At 42.2% G+C, this 18,923-nt stretch overlaps 1 protein-coding gene across 1 annotated transcript in view; it reads left to right on the top strand.

The window, feature by feature from the left end:
- The first annotated feature begins 4,432 nt into the window (after positions 1-4,432).
- The window catches only part of GNAL (G protein subunit alpha L), a 197,064-nt gene continuing 182,573 nt past the window's right edge, over positions 4,433-18,923 (top strand). The window contains exon 1 of the mRNA XM_066991210.1: positions 4,433-5,448. Coding sequence (XP_066847311.1) covers positions 4,974-5,448 — 475 coding nt within the window. The 5' untranslated portion in view covers positions 4,433-4,973. The remainder of the gene's footprint in view (positions 5,449-18,923) is intronic.

The raw sequence follows: 18,923 nt of genomic DNA, 5'->3' as shown, positions 1-18,923 counted from the left end.
TAGAGTTTTACATAAAGAAAATGGGATCTACTAATAGTACTTAAAAGGTAATTTTAATACACGTGGCCCCATTTTTAATAAATCTAAATCCTTTATTCTTTTATCGGCAGTAACAAACTAAAACCCTGCTTTAGAAGCTGACAAATTGTTTACAGTGTTTACATGAAAAATGCTTTCCTAAAGAAGAGGTAAATTGTTTTACCACTATCGTGTTCAGATACTATAAGGCGCAAAAAAATATCATGGTGCTGAGTGAGAGAGAATTTGGCAAAATTAGATTTGGATAATGATTGCTCTTCAACTATTATATTTGCAACTGTTTTTTTCTACCACAATCCTTACTTTGGTCAAGTACAATCCTTAATTTGAGAATTTTCAAGCAACCAGTAAAAGCAGCATATAAGGTTTGTGATGAAAGTTGGAGTTATTCTGTAAAAAACAAGTCATTACATTTGTTGCGTCTGTGTGTGTTATAGAAACTGGAAGGGCTTACTGCAGTCCAGAATAACTTACCTCTCACTTTTTGTTTTACTGGTGAAACAAAGCAGAAGCTTTAAAGAGAGAGCTTAAAATAATTTATGGTATTCATGCAGCTGAGACTTCCACGGGTTTAGTGAGCACTAGGTGACTGCATTAAATTAGCAGTTAAAATGGGCTAACAAAATTACTCATACTTTAAATACTAATATCATGGTAAATGGTGAAGCTAATTTTTCCCCTTGGTGATCATAGATCTCAAGATAATGTTGAGAAGGAGACACTATAGGATGGAGAGGTTATAAATCCCCTGGTTACCCATGAATAGTTTGGAGAAGCACAGCCTACACATTCATCCACAGTACAAAAATGCTTGTATTTGTACTTTAGCATAGTTTTTCAGGTCGTGAGGAAGGGAACTACTCTGCAGGTCTAGGATACCTCCCAAAGAGGAGACCAAGGGAAAAGATACAGTTTTCCTCTGGTCTTCTGTCTTTGGACCACCTGAGATTTGCAGGAAGTCAGGAGATTCACCTAATCTCTGTACACCTCACATACAGATCTATTGGTGTAGCTGTGCTTACTGATAAGATTTGAGTCAGCAACACTAGTCACAGTTTCCAGCCGTTAGGGAACAAAGCATATATCAAAGAACTCTATTTTCTTTCCCCATTTACCAACAGGGCGGTATGGGCACACTAGGTATACATTTTAGTGCTTATTATTATAAACCATAATCCCCCAAAACTAATAATATTTAACCCACGAGAACCAAGTAGGGTTTTTTTAGATAAGTGCCTATCAAAGAATATAACTGATGTTCATCGTCTAATGAAAGCTAGGTACATCCTAGAACCTGTATCCATGAAGAAAATTAACCTCAATAGGAATTTTGTCTAAGCAAATGCAATTATCTAATTTTTTGTCACAGCACATGTTTTTCGACTTTTTTTTTCTTCTGTTGCATAGCTTTCCTCATTAGTAAACGCAAAACCTTGCAACATTTTCACTAATCATCACTGAGGTCTTGAAAGGTATTGAGGAAAAAATGTTGAAATCCTTTATACAGAATATTCCAGTGCAGGCTCTGAACTTATGGCCAGAACTATTCATAGCACAATTTTGATCAAGATATAGAAAAACAACACTGCAAGGCACTAGTCAGAGTATCAATAAACTCATTAACTACTACAGGGACTAATCAGAGCAACAAGAAGAAAACAAAAGGATTTCCAGCCTGAGGAAAGCTTCTCCTTGACTTTAGATCCTTGCCTTTTCAAACTTCATACAGATATCCATTTAATTGGGGCTTCTTCTGTTCCCTCGTGGTTAAATTTTCAAGACAACTGCTGGTACTACATTTGTTTAAGCTAGATCACAAACATCAATCCCTCGGTTAAAATTTGGAATGTTTTATAAATGTCAAAAAAACTAGCTATTGAGGAAACAATCCTAAATCAAAACTATTGTAAAAACAGAAAAACAATACAAATTATCTTCATACAAAGCGTTCAAGAAATGGAAAAAGACAAAACTCTTTTTAAACAAAGAGTAAAGATAATTCTTCTTAAGAATAATAATATTTCTATATTTACTTACCAGAATTGTATTGTTACTCCTTGAAGTAAGTAGAGCCATCTTGTGGGCATACCTACTTGCTGCATACGATTGGATGATCAATTGTTTAATTCTTAGGTGGAACTATACATTGACAGCAACAAGAAGAAAAATAAGTGTCTTGCTATCCGTTCAAACCCAACTACATATATGTGTGTATATATTCATTAATTTCAGTTAATGTAATCATAAGTTATTAGTACCACTAAAAAGCTAAGCCACTTGTTAAGCTTTGATTTAATGACTCAGAAAGTATTGAACATTATTCCGCAAAAGGTTCCCCAAAGAGTATTCAGATCAGAAAACGTCATGCTACTAACTTTCTCACATTAAATTCTTGAAAATCCCAGTCCACAGTAATCCAGTAGTGATAGTAACCATTCCTCTGGTAAAATAAATAAATAAATTAATTAGTAGACAGGCTTACTGGCGTAACAGACATACTAATGTCTGGCTGAGTGGCCTTTTTTTTTTCAAGAATGCTAACTATCCATAGTTCTTATTACATTAACTGCTGTTTCAGAACTACATCTAAAACATGTTGTTTTATGGTGCATATTCTGCCAGGGTCTCCCCTGTAACCTCAGATATATCACTCGCCTCCCTGACTGATAGGCGAGTCAGTGAGCATAACCTGTATGTGCTTAGGAACATCTTGCTAGGATAAATTTCACCTAATCTGAACTAATTTTGCCAGATTATGGCATTTAATTTACTATTTGGAAAGTAGCTAATGATTCTGCAAATGCTGTTGTACACACTGGGCTCTAAGAATCCCCTTCACAGAGCTAAGCATGTGCATTGAAATTTGGGCCCCAAATATTAAGTCCCTGATTTTCACCATTATTTTGTTGTTGTTGTTGTTGTTTGCTTTTTTGTTTGTTTGTTTTTCATGCTCTTATAGCATTGTTGGATGAGAGGCAATTTCTCCTTTCTGATCTCATTATACTTAAAAGTGTACAGCCACCAATCCCGAGATCCCAGCTATTCGGTCCAGATTGAACACCGAGATTCTACCTGTCCAAACTCCCATTCTCTTTTCAGCCAAAAACTTAAATCTCATTCACAGCTCAAGAGATGGGATGTTGTTGTGGCCCGTAAAAATGCCAGAGAACTTTCAGCCAAGACACGGCGGCGTTGCAGCAGTGGTGAAACATCCTCCGCTGTTAGGTAACCATTTATGTATTTTGCAAGAAGGCTGCAAGCTGGACACTAAACAATCTAGTATTAAAACTTACAATGGAAGTAACAGCTACTGGAGCCCCATCATGGTGCTAAGGCATCTGTCCAAATAGTTGGTAAGCATGTTGAAGGGTATAAGAGAACAACGTCCACAGTGTGTTGGATCCAGCTAATATTTTCAGTGGCAAAATTTCCTTTGTGCAACAACAGACAGTTGATGCTTTCAGTCAAAAGGCATCTATTTATTTTATGTTAATGTAGGGTGATTTGCTCTTTTGGGGGGCCAATGTTGACGCACAACTTGCTGCTTGCTAAATACGTTTTAGAGGACATTCGTTAGATTGCTTGACATGAATAGATCTGTCACAAATGCAGTTCTTTCCTACATCCTGGAACTAAAAACTGTGGCCAATTCGCTCTGATTTGCTCATCATAAAGAAATTTAGAGATTGCACCTCCCTCCATTTCTTCATACAGTAGTCTGTAAGTATAGGCGTCTACTACTGGCCACTGGAAGAAAAAAAAAAAAAAGACCAAAACCATGAGTTAGTACAACAGAGTTTGTATGGTATCCAGTGGTGTGCATGCATGGATAAAGAGGTTTGTTAATGCAGTTAACATCGCTGAAGATAGATCCAATACTCTAAATTATGCTTGTGTGTTCTTTGATCGTAACAGTGAACATATGACCTTTAAGATTTGGAGACTCTTTGTTTCATCGTCCACCCCCCAAGACAGATTTTAAATTTTATGAAATATTACAGTAGAAACCCACCCAGGAAGATGGAAGGAGCTGCAGTGCATCCTGTATGCCCCACATCTACAGAGCTACGCAGCGGATGGGGCGACCCGAATTCGTCCGAGACGTGTCGCGATGAGGGCTGCCTTTGAGCAGCACGGCTTTGCTCCACAGCCTTCCCTCCCTGCTCGTGGAGTACTACTACTGCTAACGCCGAGTGGGCGAGCGAGCAAGCCCCAATATTGCCTATTATTTCCCCGCGCCATCACATCCAAACGGGATGTCTCCCTCCCACGGCACAGTTAGTCAGCGTGCGGGCGGCACGCCGAGGGAAGCGCGTGTAGTAGGGCGGCGTGTGCACGGGCTGAAAATCGTGTTTGTGCTGCGGGGACGGCTGCGGGGGGGACAACGGGGGGGACCCCTCGGCGCCACAGGCCCCGGCCTGGCTCCCTCAGGGGACACAGCTCGGGGCGGGGGCTTGGGCTTGGCGGGTGGGCGAGGGCTTCGTGCCTGAGCGAGGGCTTCGCGGCCTGCCTGCGTGTGCCAGTGCGCGTGTGTGGGTGCGTGTGTGGGTGAGTGTGTGTCTGTGTGTGTGTGTGTGTGTGTGTGAGGGCGGGCAGCCCCCGCCCCTCCCCGGCGGCGCCCGGCGCTGCGCGGTGGGCTGGCGCTGGGGTATTTACGGTAAGGTGGACCCGGCGGTGGCAGCTCGGCGTCAGGTGATCGGCGCGGAGCCGCCGCCGCCGCCACCGCCGCCACACCGCCCGGGGAGGAAAATGCAAGATGGCCCGGCGGGGCCGTGAGGGGCTCCGCGGCGCCCCCTCCCCGCCCGCCCGCGCCCCCCGCCGCCGCCGCCGCCAGCAGCAGCAGCAGCAGCAGCAGCGCGGCGCGTAGGGCCGGCGGCGAGCGCCCAGCCCAGCCCCGCCGCGCCGCAGCCCGTGCCCGGCGGGGGCAGCGAGCCATGGGGCTCTGCTACAGCCTGCGCCCGCGGCTCTTCGGCGACGCCGGCGGCGGCGGCGGCGGCGGCGGCTCCATCTCGTCCAGCGCCGGCGCCGCCTCGGAGCCCGAGCCGCCGGCCGAGCCGCACGCCGCCCCGCCGCCGCCGCAGCAGCAGCCGCTGGCCGAGGGCGCGTTGCTCCGGCCCGGCGGCAAGCCCGGCGGCGGCGAAGGGGACGGGCCGCCGCTGGTGCTGCAGAACGGCGGCGGTAACGGGGCGGCCCCCGAGCGGCCGCCGCTGCCCAAGGCCGGCGGGGGGAAGGCGGCGAGGCAGCAGCAGGCGCTGCAGCAGCCGCCGGCGCTGCAGAGACCCTGGGAGAAGCTGCGCCTGGAGGAGCGGGAGGCGGAGAAGGAGGCGAGGAAAGTCAGCAAGAGCATCGACCGGGCGCTCAAGGAGCAGAAGCGGGAGTACAAGCAGACGCACCGCCTGCTGCTGCTGGGTACGTGTGCCGGCTGCGTGCGGCAGGTGCCCGCAGGGGGCTCCCCGGCCTCCCGGCCCCCCCCCCTCGGTGTGTCCCCCGGCCCGTGCCAGGCTTTCCCCAGACGGGTTCCCACCTTCCTCCCCCTCCTCCTCCTCCTCCCCCTGCTGGCCCCGGCGGTGGCTTTGCAATGGAGAACGGCGATCCCAGCCCCGTCCTGCCGAGCCGAGCGGCTCCACCCCGGCAGGAAAAGGGGAGCGGCGGGGGCCTCCGGGGAGCGGGGCTGGGAACGGGCGGGGAAAGGAGAAAATAAATACATTATTTAATAAATAAATAAATAAATAAATGAAAAACGGCCATCCGTCAGGCGTGCGCCCCGGGGGACGGATGGTCCTCGTGTGGCGGCGGCGGCTTGCGGCTCCTGGAGGCCAGGAGCGGTGCTGAGCCGCGGTGTCCTCGGTTAAAGGAGAGGCGTGAGGGGGGGAAACCAAGGGGGGTGGGCGCCTCCTGGCCTTTGCTACAGGATGAGACCTGCAGAGGCTGCCTCCCAATTTTTGGGGGGTGACTTGTCTGCTTTTGTGCCCCCCCCCCCTTGCCTTGGCCGAGGTGCTGCGCGCGGTGTGCTGTCGCCACTGCTCTTTCTAAGCAGCAGCTCACAGCCCTCTCCAGGGGCTTCGTACCAGCTGGTACACTTACAGTACGAAAACCACAGGGGTATCTGATACAAGCATCTCATTTCCTGCAGGAAACAGAACAGTCATACTGCAGGGCTTGGCTTTTTTTTTTTTTTTTATGGTCTGAGCAGAGGGCTTGTTTGGCCTCTTAAGCGTGGTCATAAATCTCTTAATTTCTGTCAGCGTGGAAATACTGATGTACTTCGGCATTGGCTGGCTTGGCCTGTGCTCGCCGAGGTCAGCGGTGTGGAGTTTGGGTGGGTATCTGTGCGTAGCCCCAAATTTGGGGGGGCATCCATCGTTCTTCACAGAGCCGTGCTTCCGTGTTATTGGATTGCTTCGTTCCTCTTGATGGGTGAGGGGAGGAGAAAATAATGAAATACGCCAGAGCACTAAAGGTATAAGCAGTGTTTGCCAGGACCGTAGTGCTCCATTTCTAAAAACAAATCACGGGTTCTATTATTATCCACAAAAAGCCAGTCTGTAGGATACCAGTGCAGCCAGTAAAAGGGCAGAGGGAGAAGATGCGATTCCTACTCCACCGAATTAATAATATTCTTGGTAAAGCGCTTTTCCTGATGCTTGAACTGGTCTGGTATTTCAAATACTGTATTCCATTTAAAAACTGTATTTTTAAAGATTTCTCTTCCCATAATCACTGAAGGTGTAACATTGCCAATATGGCCACATGAAGGCAGAGATCCTGGCTGGTGGTCTTCCTCCAGAGAGCAATGTAACTGCTCGAACAAAGGGATCCGAACACATAGGCGCTGCCTGTAGTCCACGGCATGGGTGGTTGTCATAGTAAACCCGAGCAGCGAGCACCTGTTCAGAAACAATGCAATCAAAAAAATAAACCATCGCCAACCCCTGGCACCCTAAATGAAACTCAACGCTCCTCAGGCTCTCTGCACGGAATTTGGTATTAAATACATGTCATAATCATGAAATATTCTCTGATCTCCGTATCGCAGGGAGGAAATGCTGGATTATTGTTTCATCCCTGGCAGATCGGGACCTGACATAAACGTCTGATTTGGATGTAGGGAGTGCTGCAGGTGCTTTGTGTTGCTGTTTGTAAAGAAGTGGAAATGCTGCTCTAGATAAGGGGAAAATATTTAGAGCGGTGAAAGGTTTATTTGTCAGAGAAGAAGTGAAGTAAAATTGCTTTGCAGAAGGTAATTGTTTTCAGTCTTGCACAGGGAAAAGGCTTAGGATGTATGCAAAGGTCTTTGAGAGTAAAGAGTATTATCAGCTTGGTATTTTACAGCATTTCTGGTGGTGAGTGTCTTGATCCCTGTCCCTAAGATCTTCCTGGCGTCGTGAACCTGGAAGCATACCTTTGCTACAGAGAAGAGGAATATTTTTGTAGATCAGCATGGAGGAAATGGGTATCAGAGGGGAAGCAGTGAATGCAGGGACAGCAGAGCACCATCACAGAATAAACAAAGTTGAGCAACAGGGTTGGTGTGGGTTTTGCTGGTTTCTTTTTTAGGTACAAGTTTGTAAACAATAGCTTCATTGTGATTTGTTCTTGTTTGTCTTATACATGAACTGGGACAAGTTTAGAGGATTTTGTAGAAATTTAGGAGAAAAAATGCAGGGTATGTTCTAAGGAGCTACTACTAAATATCAGAAAGGTACGCAAAATAATTATGTTAATATATGCACACTGGTAATCTCTGGAGTTGTAAATAAGTAGTATGTTAGAAGGGAGGCTTCCTCTCTAAGTGTTTGAAAACGACCTTCCCCTAAAAGCTCTCCATTTGTTATGTCAAATGAAAACACTCAGCTTTGTGATGACCCCTGTGTACCAGTCATCAAAACATTAGGAATTCCTAAAGGCTTCTTCTCGTGTGTGGTGCTGAGCGGCTCTCCAAGAACACCTTCTTGCTAGTCGCAGCTTCACCCCCAGCCGCTGTCTCGTGCTTCACGCGACGTTTCGAGCTCCCCCCGAACCCGTCTGGAAATGCTTGATGTGTTTTGTCATAACCAGTAGCTGTGAGAAGGGGTGTGCATGGTGATGAGAGCGGTCCTCGAGGTCCTCGAGCCTGCACGTGCCTCGCACACAAGTAGGTAGGTCTGTGGCAGGTGGCTGGAGCCGTGCTGGAGCACTGGGATAATAGCAGAGGAGGTTTGGTGTTGGCTTTTTTTTTTTTTCATTTGTTTGTTTTTCCTCTTCTGCAACAAGATGAACTGACATAAAATGGAAACTTGCTTTCCATTGTAATTGCCTGTTTCGTGTTTAATGTCTGCTACAAAGAGGAGAAAAGGCTGGAAACCTGGAGTTCATTCTTGCGCACTGTATAACTTGCCTTTTATTTTTATTTCCTTTTATTTTTAATAAGCAAAAATGTTCGTCTGTGCGGAATTTTTAGGATGCTCTTTCTAGCCCTGAGATGAGGATATTTTTTCTAAGCATACATACATGTTGCACAGCCTTACAGGGCTTGCTCAGCGTGTCCTAGCTTTGTGGTTATTTTTTTGTTGTTGGGGGTGGTGTTGGGTTGGGGTTTTTTTTGCCTTTTTTTCTGTTCAGTCTTTTTTTCCAGAGAACTGCAAATACTCCCTTGTACGAGATTGTTTGTACAGGAAATCGCCAGCGAAAACATTACAAACCACTTAATGGAACCAATTTAAGTTCTTGTTTCCAATCTCATATTTTAAACTATTTTGGGAGTAAGTGGTGTGTGAAGGGGGATTGGCTTTAAACAAAGTGCTAGCCATGGCGGTATAATTAAGGTATAATTAATGTAATGTTGAAGTAAGCCATAGCCAGAAATCTTTTTTTTTTTTTCTTTTTTTTTTTTTTTTTCCCCCTGGATGGTTCTCTTCTAGCATCCTCTGGCTCCTGCTTTTTCCCTTTCCCTAAACTCTCAGTCGCTGCTCTAACTTTAGGTGACTTTGTCAAACAGAGCCCATTCTTCTGCACTTCCTAGCGAAACTGAAACTGAAAGTGCTGGGAGTGAAAGGTTTTCCCTTAAACAGAAACTGAAAGTAATGATAGGGCTTGAAGGGAAAACGGAAATGCTCATTTTCTTCGTTTAAAAGGTACGGTAGCTGTTTACACGATATTTAAGTATTAAGACTTGATAGTGAAATTTAGACGTTTCATTATATTTCTGTACATAAGTGTATAAAAAAATACAAAGAAACTTATAATCCTTTAGTTCATGGGAATCAAACACAATGGTGCCATGTCAAGCTAAGCAGTAGGTGCCTGGAAGCGCAGGTGTGTATGATAGTAATGCTGTATTACTGTGCTACCTGCCTAATGAGACACCTTTGATTGACTGCTGTCAGAATTAAACTGCATTGAGAAAGGATTTCTGCTCAGACGGTGGCTTTTAGACTAAAACTGCAGTTTTTTAATTAAGTATACTCTATCAGCAAACCCTCAACTCAAGCTTATCATCCCCGCACCAATTCAAGTATCAAAATTAAACTTGATAAATCTTTTTTTTTTTTCTCTTTAATTCCAACTTTATATAATGCCAACTCATGCTTATTGACAAATACAAGAATTTGGTTGAGCTTGATGTGCTAAGATACTTCTGCTGGGCCTCCATAAAGCTGGGTGCTTGGGGTATTTTCATGTTACCACCAGAGCTGATGCCTGCCCCAGTCCCTAACTGAGCTGGGCACCACCACATGTGTTCCTGGGTGGTGCACACTCCCTTTCCATCCCCTACTGCATGTCTTGTCCTTGCAGAAAAGCTCACTGTTTTGTGCTGGTAGATGTAGGATCCCTACGGCCAGGTAGTTATATCATGTAGATAGTGGATGTATAATTGGTAGGAACAGATGTTTTCAGGACTTTGAGACAATGGGCTGCAAATACTAAGCAATGTAATAAAGTAAATGGATTTTATAATCCCTAATCCTTTGCATCATTTGCATGCCTTTCCAACTACTCTTCTGTTTTTGTCTGTAGCTTATGGTGTTATTTGGAGTGGTATATGCATTCCTCACAGGTGTGGAAACCAATAAGCAGAAGTCATCAGGACATGTTGGGTTTTGTTAACTTTTGTTTTTAAAGTGTACCGCAAGCGATCCTCAACTTGCAACACTTTGCCTTCCTTTCTTCTGGGGATTACTGACTAACTGCATTTAGCCTTTGTTTCCCTGTGTTAACCAGTTTCCACTCTGTGATTAATTTTGCTTGTTTTAATATCACTTCCCAGTTAAGAAAAACAGAAGGACTTTCTTGTTCTGTTCCACGTTACGCACAGCAGCGGTCAGTGGTCTGACCACCGTGCGGGGATGGCTCTGCAGCTTGCACAACGCCAGCTTCTGGTTAGGAGGCAAGTGCTGGGCACTGAGGCTCTGCAAATCCCACAAGTGTTTGTTGTGACACTGTGTCTTCCTTAAGCAAACTCTGCTAGTGTCTTTTGTCATCCTAAGCTCCCGGTACAGTTATCATTTCTCTACTGCGGAAATTTTGAATAGGATGTAAGCTTGTTTTCCTTTCCCAGCCATTCCTTTTTTTCCTCCCAGTTTCGAGGAAATACTTTTGAAATTTGTTCCCATGTTCATCCCTCTCCACTGCCCAACCACACACCCCCTATTTCTTAACCTGTCAGCCCTCTGGCATTCCTTGAGTGACTCATACAAGGTTTTTTTCCATCCCCAAGATAACTATATAAATAATAACTATCCCACAATATAACTATTACTATTTGCATTCTAGCATCTTCGACACAGTGAAACTATACAAATTTGGGGTAATACTTACTGTTGTTTTCTGTTTTGTCTTTGTGGACTTATGGCTTCCTTCAACATGCTTTTCATGTCAGTTATTATTTGAACTTTCAAAGTTGAGTTAATTTTTAATTTTACTTTTTTTCCCCCAACAACCGGGCTGAGCTGTGCAGGAAACCTGGCCCTCCCTCTACTTACCAAATTTAATGTATTTGACAGACTAGAAGCATTTTGCTCTCACAAAATGATCTGGAAATGGTTCTTCTCCACAGGCTTCTGTCTAGTGGCAGAGAAACTTAGTGCAAGGTTGGTCTCAGAGTTGCTGCTTGCCCCCAGCAGAAGGGATGGAAACTTCTGAGTTACCATTTTGCATTGGGTCTTAACTGCACTTCATGGTGCTTCCTTAAATTCTGTGTACTCTGGATGTTTTTTAATGTCTAGTAATAGACTTTTTTTTTGAATAGGCACTTGGTGGACTGAGCAAATGAGTAAAATGGAGCACAGAACCAGCCAGTTGAGTGGGACCACAGTCCAAAAGAAATCTAAAGCTGTCTTTCCACTGAAGATGCAGATCTATTTTTGAGGGAGAAAATTTATGTCTGTAGTTATTACTTACAATGTTATTAATAGAAATGGTCTTCTGCAGAAAGTTAAAATCATTCAGCTATTGTTAAGATTTACAGCCTTGGATGGTTCTTCAACCCTGTGAGGTATTTGTTTTGCTGCAATGATCAACGTTTCTTCCATTTTATGGGCAGAAGCTTTGTCTTGCTGTTCTGTTACTTATAACTGTCGGACACAACTGGCTTTAAATATTTTGGATGTTTTCGTTTATGACTAGTAATACCATAAATCAGTAAATCTGGATGTTCTGTTTGTTTGGTTTTTAATACTGAGGAGTGCAGGGCCTGGAAGAAATGCATCCTCGTACCTGAGCAGCACATGTCCTCTTTAGGCCTCTTTCAAAAGCAGATGAGCATGTTAAGTGTACTGACCAGCAGTATTTTGTGTTATCCCTGTCGCATTGTATAGCTATACGTGAGCCTTCTGTCTCATGTGATTTGTCTGCACACAAATATGGAATAAAAGTTGAAGGAATTAACTCGCTGGGTAAGCTGTATTAAGAAGGAAGGACATGCTGTTTGTGACTAGAGTAAATAAAAATGTAGTTAGGAGAAGATTTATTTTTGCTGTGTTCACATGCAAAGCATCAAAAAGCAAAGCATCAAAAAATCCAAGAAAAACCCTGCCACTTAATGTTCATAATGTAAGGCATAACATCAATCACCTGTAGTGAAAGATCTTTACTGATAAGATCTCTTTGAAGCCAAACTTGAATTGCTTGCTTCCCCATAATCTGATATTCTCCATGTGTTTGTTTATAAAGTTAAGCTTATATCATTGTAAATTCCATTTACATTTAAAGTAATGCTAGGCTTCAAGAATAACAAATTATTTTTTCCCAAAATACCACTACTGTAGTAAGTCAAATCCAGGTCATATTTTAAATTCTGTACTGTTAGCTTTATTTTAGCCACGAATTTACGTCATGTGGGAACAACATGCATTTTTGAACTTAGAAAAACTGTTTAAAAGTAGAAAGCAGGTGTTTTTTGTTTTTGTTTTTGTTTGTTTGTTTTCCAGACATTTAAAATAACTAGAAACGAAAAGTTTTTCACTTTCTCTGTATAGGCAATAAAATTTTGACTGTTTCCTTTAAGAAGACTGCATTCCTCTAAAATGTGTGAAAGGGAAGCTCTTCTCAGCAATCGATTCAAGCTAATTGTCTAGTTGGTCTTCAGAAGATGCAGCGAAGGGAAACTTCGCCTCTTTGGTTTGGGTTAGCGCACACAATGGAGATGCATAGCATGCTGGAAAATATCTGTAATAACAGTCTGACAATAAATTGAGTCCCTACTCTCTGCTGGTGTCATTTTCGCAGCCTTTTTTAATTATTTGAAAAATACATTCTTTTTGATACATGTAATATAAGCTGTATTTAATTTATGTCATATATGAATTAAAATGGATAGAAACAGCTTTGTTTTTCCATTATGAAGAACAAAGAGTAGGTTAAACTGCTGAAAGTGTGGGTGATCATGGATCCATACTCTTCTGTGCAAGCGTAATTTATATTAAGTAACTTAATCTTTTGTTGAAAACTGTGATTAATATTGCTGGAGGCATTACCAGCTCTGTTATGCTACAGTTCTCTTAATTACAGAGAATTAGTCATTCTGTGTCTTGAAGCAAACGCAGAATGCACTGCATGGTGTTACACACTGCCTTTCTAATGGAGATCACCTTTATTTTCTTGAATGACTCAGGTGGAAGACTAAGCTACAACAGTAGCAAATCACTTTTTTTTTTTTTCTTGAGCAAGAGCACTCATTCATATTTCACATGCTTGAATTCATTTCATGTTGATTTAAGGATAATCCCCTATTCTAGGTAATACCTCTTCAGATATGAACACACACGTTATGCCTGTGTGTGCACACAACCGTGCAATTACTTGTTCTTCTAAAGCATGGTAGATCACCATCAGGAGTCTAGGTGGCTAAAGCAGCCTTCAGGAGCATGGGGTTGGATTTTATCCTGGTGTATCTCATAGGCTTAAAGCTTCGTAGGAACAGAGCAGGTTCAGTGGTTCCTGTAACAATATTGTTGGTTTTGTTTTGGTTTGGTTTTTCCCCCTGTTGACTCACTGGACATTTGAATTACAAAGTAGGCTTACAGTGCTATCTTCTGCCAGTTCTGAGCTTGCTGTACTTGTCTAACTTTCTCAAAGAGAGATGTGAGCAAGATACTAAGCACTTCCAACATGTGCCAGCCTTTGCAAAGACAAACTTCTTTTTGTTGTTGTACAAACTCTAAACCCTTAGGTTTAGTGCAGGAGAATATAATAATTTGTATGAAGACTGTATCTTGAAACAACCACTTCATAATCTGCAAAGGTGTGGTTAAGATGGTTTTTATATACAACATTTATTTTTACCTTTCCAAATGGCAAGACTGTAGAAGACTTATGCCTGTGCCTCGTAATGTGTCCGTTTCCCCCCCAATCATGTAATCACCTAACATTAAAAAGTGAATAAAGGAAAAAAAAAACACCTTTTTGTGTACAAAACAGTCTTTTCTGCTTCAGCTGTACTTAGGAACTTTGTAGTATAGTACAAGTATACTACTGTCCTGTGCGGTGCTCTGTAACTGCCTTGTATAAACAAGCAGGAAAACAGCATTAAGGATCAGCTATAAACTAAGGTGTCTTTCAGATCCTTTTGTATATTGGATCTACTGACTTGTGAGCATTGGTTAATGAAGAAAATAGCTTTTTTTTTTCTGGAAAACATCCTTCTTTCATGTAAATTCTGATCACTGGTTTGTTTAGCAGAACAGAACTTCAAGTGCATGTAGACCTGGATCATAGATGTTTGTAGATGAAATTGTCCTGGGAGGTAAACACAGAAGCTCTTGGCACTTGGAGAAAGATGGGATAAAACACTGCGTTTAAATTGCTGTCATGCACTGCTCCTTTTAGTAAGGATGTTTCTGTTCTTACGTGTAAGAGTATTTTGAACAGCCTTATGCTTGCTGTGATTCTTCAGTGCTCTAAAGCCTCTAGTGCCTCTTCATGGAAGACTGATAAAGAAGCAGTGGAGGTGGGTTCAATTTCATGCTTCCTGGTTTTTTGCTGTTTAGATCAGGAGCTATGGCAACTTTCTGAAGTTCCTGTGAGCTTCAAGGTGCACCCAGCAGGAGACTGTGGGTCCAAATTCCATTGCTGCTTCCTCACATTTTCTTATTCTCCTTGATGTGGCATCTGGATTCCGGAGTTTGTCCAGTGGTGTCTTTCCACCTCGATTATCACTGATATAGTACAAGCCCCGTTTTTAAGTGGGAAAACTATGGCAATATTTATGGAGGTAACATACTCACTTCTGGGACCTTCTGCTTCTTATGGCGAGGATATCGACTTGGCAGAGTTAAGGGTGGGGGGAGAAAAAAATGCTTAGGATTGTTTGCTGTATGCAGAACTCTTCTATGTCAATGGATTCTGGCTCCAGGTGTAATGTCAACCAGGCCTTTGAACTACTAGAGACAGAAGGAAAACTCTTTCAGGGAAAAACTAAGAAGGAGAGAATAGTTTCTTGATACTTCAAGTAGCTCATAATTTAAGGTAGAAGAATACTCATTTGAAGAGTAATCCACTCCAAAGACCATCTGGTGGTAGTCCTTATCTATTTAAAAAGGATTCTTAGGGTTGTGGTCTGTCTGCCAGAGACTGAAAAAAACTTTTCAACATCTCAGTGGAAAGTTAAAGCAATGTAATAAAAGGTCAGGCAGCCTCTCAGGTGACTACTGCTGAAGGGTTTGGGGTGGGGGACTGGGGGGCAGGACTGCCTTACAGCTGCTTTGTGCTTGGCCCAGTACCATTCATAGTAATCCTGATCCAGCAGTTTCAGGAAATGGAAATAGGGGCTCTGATGCGCTGAGTGACAATGTGCAGATGTTTCACACTCCGTCTGCCTCCCTATGTGACTCTTATGCTTAAGGTAAGAACAGGTACGTGTCAACACCTTGTTCTGCTCTTGAGGGAAAACATTCACCTTAACACTGCAGTTCCTCATTGTCTTGTGCATTGTTTGTCTAAGCAATGGCACTGCCTGCAAAGGTTCTCTAGCACTTGGTGTTCTGCTATGTGTAGTTTGGGTGCAGGGCAAAACAGATATAATTTTCTCACGTCTAAACAGTCTAACATCACTACATCCTACTATATTGACTGCCACTGGAATTTAATCTTCTCTTAATGACAACATATCTCTGTCCATGATGAAGATAGCTGAAAAAATATAGGAATCAAAGTTTTCTTGTGTTTTTTGTTTGTTTGTTTGTTTGTTTTTCCTTCTCTGACGTACTTTAAGTAAATCTGAAGCCTGCCTGTAATGTTGCTTGGTGTTTCTTTGCAGGTCAAATAATCGTATTTAAAAGTAAGAACGTCTGCCACTGTTTTTTTCTGTGTATTCTGATACCCCCAATAAAAGAGTAATTAGAAAGTTGAATGAACTGGCCGTTTACATGATGTGCAAAGAAATGCTGAATTAATCTCTTTTAATCTTGCATGAGAAAAATCAATTTGAACATACCACCAAGTCTGCAGTAAATGCACAGCATCTTTTGAGTTCAGTCTTTCATCCCCTAACTCAGCGCTCTCTAAAGCTAGATTGATAAAGATGTTACTATTGGTAGCCGCTTTGTCAACATAAGCTAAGCAAGCAAACAATGGGGGTAGATTTAGGGAATTTATTTATAAGTAGATTTGAAAGTGCAGCAGTGACCAGTAAGGTTTTTCCATCGGACTACCTATGCAATCAACAAATCATTTTACTGCCCAGTAGTAACTTTCCAACTTCTTTCTGGCTGGAGTTCATAATACACTTGTTTTCTCTTGCTTGTTTGTAATTGAACTTGCATAGTTATTCCATTCCTTGAAAGAAAACAGATTGGAAAATATTCCTTAAAAGCTAAATGTGCTCTTAACCTCTTGCTCTTGTCTGAACTCTCCCTGTTTTTTCAGTATCTCAGAAGTGGTCCATGTCCACTTCTAATGGTTTATTGTATATATTTTCTAGAGGAAGCATTGTTTTTATTTTAACTCATTTCACCAGATGATACATAATCATTGTATATCCAACTCTTTCTGAAACTGGTCTATAAAAATCTGCTTCTGCTACTTCTAGAGATATAATTTTGCAGTGGCTCATTAAAAGGTATTATTTGACAGTGCCATGCTTATCAGGGAGTTACTGTTCTCCAACAGCATTTCTCCTCCACACATTAATCTTTTCATAAGCTAGTGTTACTCATAGTGGTATTTTTTAATCATTGCCTAAAATTTTACTAATCTCTTAAGGATCTTTCTGGGGGTACTGTAACTACTTTACGATTCACAATTAGTTCTGAAATACGTCTATTGACTGATTCCTGATTCACTTGAAACATTGCTTTATTGGTCTTTTGGAGAATAACATCAGACATACATGCTGCTTATTTATAATAACAGATGTCTTATATTGACATAAGCCTTCAACTTAAACAACTATGTTTGTTATCAATATCCCTCAAGTATTTAATTAAGCAAATAACTTGCTTATTACTGAATTATTGACCTTAAGTGGTAGACATCAGTCCTTTGCTTGTTGGAACATGGTTTTTCTCAACCTGTGTAATCCAAATAATTCTCTCACACCTTAGAAACTCTTTTCTGATGCTCTAAGGCTATTTCATGGAGCACCAGTAAGCATGGTTGACATTCTTTCTGCCATCATTTGTGGTGGCTTGCAGGGCATGCTTGGATCCTTTCTGCAAGGAATTCTTCTGTAAACAAACAAACAAACAATTTTAAACCCAAACAAACAAGCCCACTGGTTTAGATCACCTTGTGAAGCAAGAGGACAAGCATCTGTTCAAAGAATTGGTTGTGTTGACGTACACGGTATTATGTGCTGTTACTGTTTTAAGGTGAAGAACATAACCTGACATTTCAGGGGGAATGTTTTCATTAAACAATGAAGCTGGTCTCTAGCAGTGCTCTGGTAGTTAGAGCATGGTGCTATTATGATTTCTAGCAAAACAAACTAATTTAATTAACTTGAGGAAATATTTTGGAAACAGCTGTGTTTTGCTCAGTCTGTTCCATCTCTAGAGTATAGTCTGTTTTTTGAGTAGCCCAGTCTACTTCCCTTTCCTTTTCCTAAAAGAAGAAACAAGATTTGTATCTAATCTGATACTTTCAACAAGCTGAAAATATTTTGTCAAGATGAAATATTAAAACAATGGAATATGTACTACAGATCAGAGGAGGGAAAAAAAACACTCTTGATGCTTTTTTGTTTCCTTCTTGTATTTGTTACTGGCTATGGACCAAAAGTGTCTTTTGTGCCATGTTACATCTTGCGGGCAGTTGCTTGGACCTTTTTTGACCTCTTATCTTTTAACCCAACTGAATCCAGTTACTTTTTGCCTTGTTTGTTTATGGCTTGGGAATTACTGATTGTTCAGGTTTTCAAATCACCTTCACCGTAAAGGAATCCAACTCAAAATGTAAAGCTCTTAGATCCAAATACTTAGTAAATTAACAGCTCTATTTTCAGGTGACTCTTTGGTGGCTTTGGTAATGTTTGGTAGCAGGAAAGATAGATAAGATGATTAATACCTGTTAAAAGAACTGCTTACTGTCAGATATTAATTGTTGTATGTGGTACATGTTGGTTAGTCAACACTTTGCGCTATCCTCTACTATTATATGGGCAGAATAGTTCTTACCTTCATAATCTTCTTCTTTATTAATATGTAATTTAATGAAGAATTGTTTCTAATCACACTCAAGTATTCTAATTCTTTAACTCACCCTAAATGCACTGTAAGAGTTATCTTAATTTATAAAATACTTGACTAAGTCCATCATCTTGTCATCATAGACAGTGTTCACTTGTTTTTTCTTCTGAGGTGTATACATTTTTCAGAGCACTGGGTGGCTTGAAAAGCTTTCTTGACCCCCATCCACGGTTGGCAATTTATTTAACATTTCAAAGGATAGCCCTTCCTCCGTGGGTGTTCTGGTAAATACTCTAACTAGGGCCAGGTCTTCTAGCATTTTAATTAACTCTCCACACAGGGAGCCTTCCTGTGGAGGAAACATGTATTTTCTCTAAAAAAGGGCTTCCAAAATAAATTGTGAATGCAAACAATGGAGGAGAAAAAACAATTTGAAATATAGGAGCAGTTCTCGTATTGATTGTGATCATAGAATCATAGAATATCCCGAGTTGGAAGGGACCCATAAGGATCATCGAGTCCAACTCCTGGCACCACACAGGGCTACCCAGAATTTTAGACCATGTGACTAAGTGCACAGTCCAAACACTTCTTAAACTCCAACAGGCTTGGGCAGTGACTGCTTCCCTGGGGAACCTGTTCCAGTGTGCGACCACCCTCTCGGTGAAGAACCTCTTCCTGATGTCTAGCCTAAACCTCCCCTGCCTCAGCTTGACACCATTCGCGTGGGTCCCATCGCTGGTCACTAAAGAGAATAGATCGGCACCTTCCCCTCCACTCCCT

The sequence above is a fragment of the Anser cygnoides genome, chromosome 2, assembly GCF_040182565.1.
Source record: "Anser cygnoides isolate HZ-2024a breed goose chromosome 2, Taihu_goose_T2T_genome, whole genome shotgun sequence".
NCBI lineage: Eukaryota > Metazoa > Chordata > Aves > Anseriformes > Anatidae > Anser > Anser cygnoides.
Note: the sequence above shows the minus strand (reverse complement) of the source record. Positions and strands in the feature narration are given on the sequence as shown.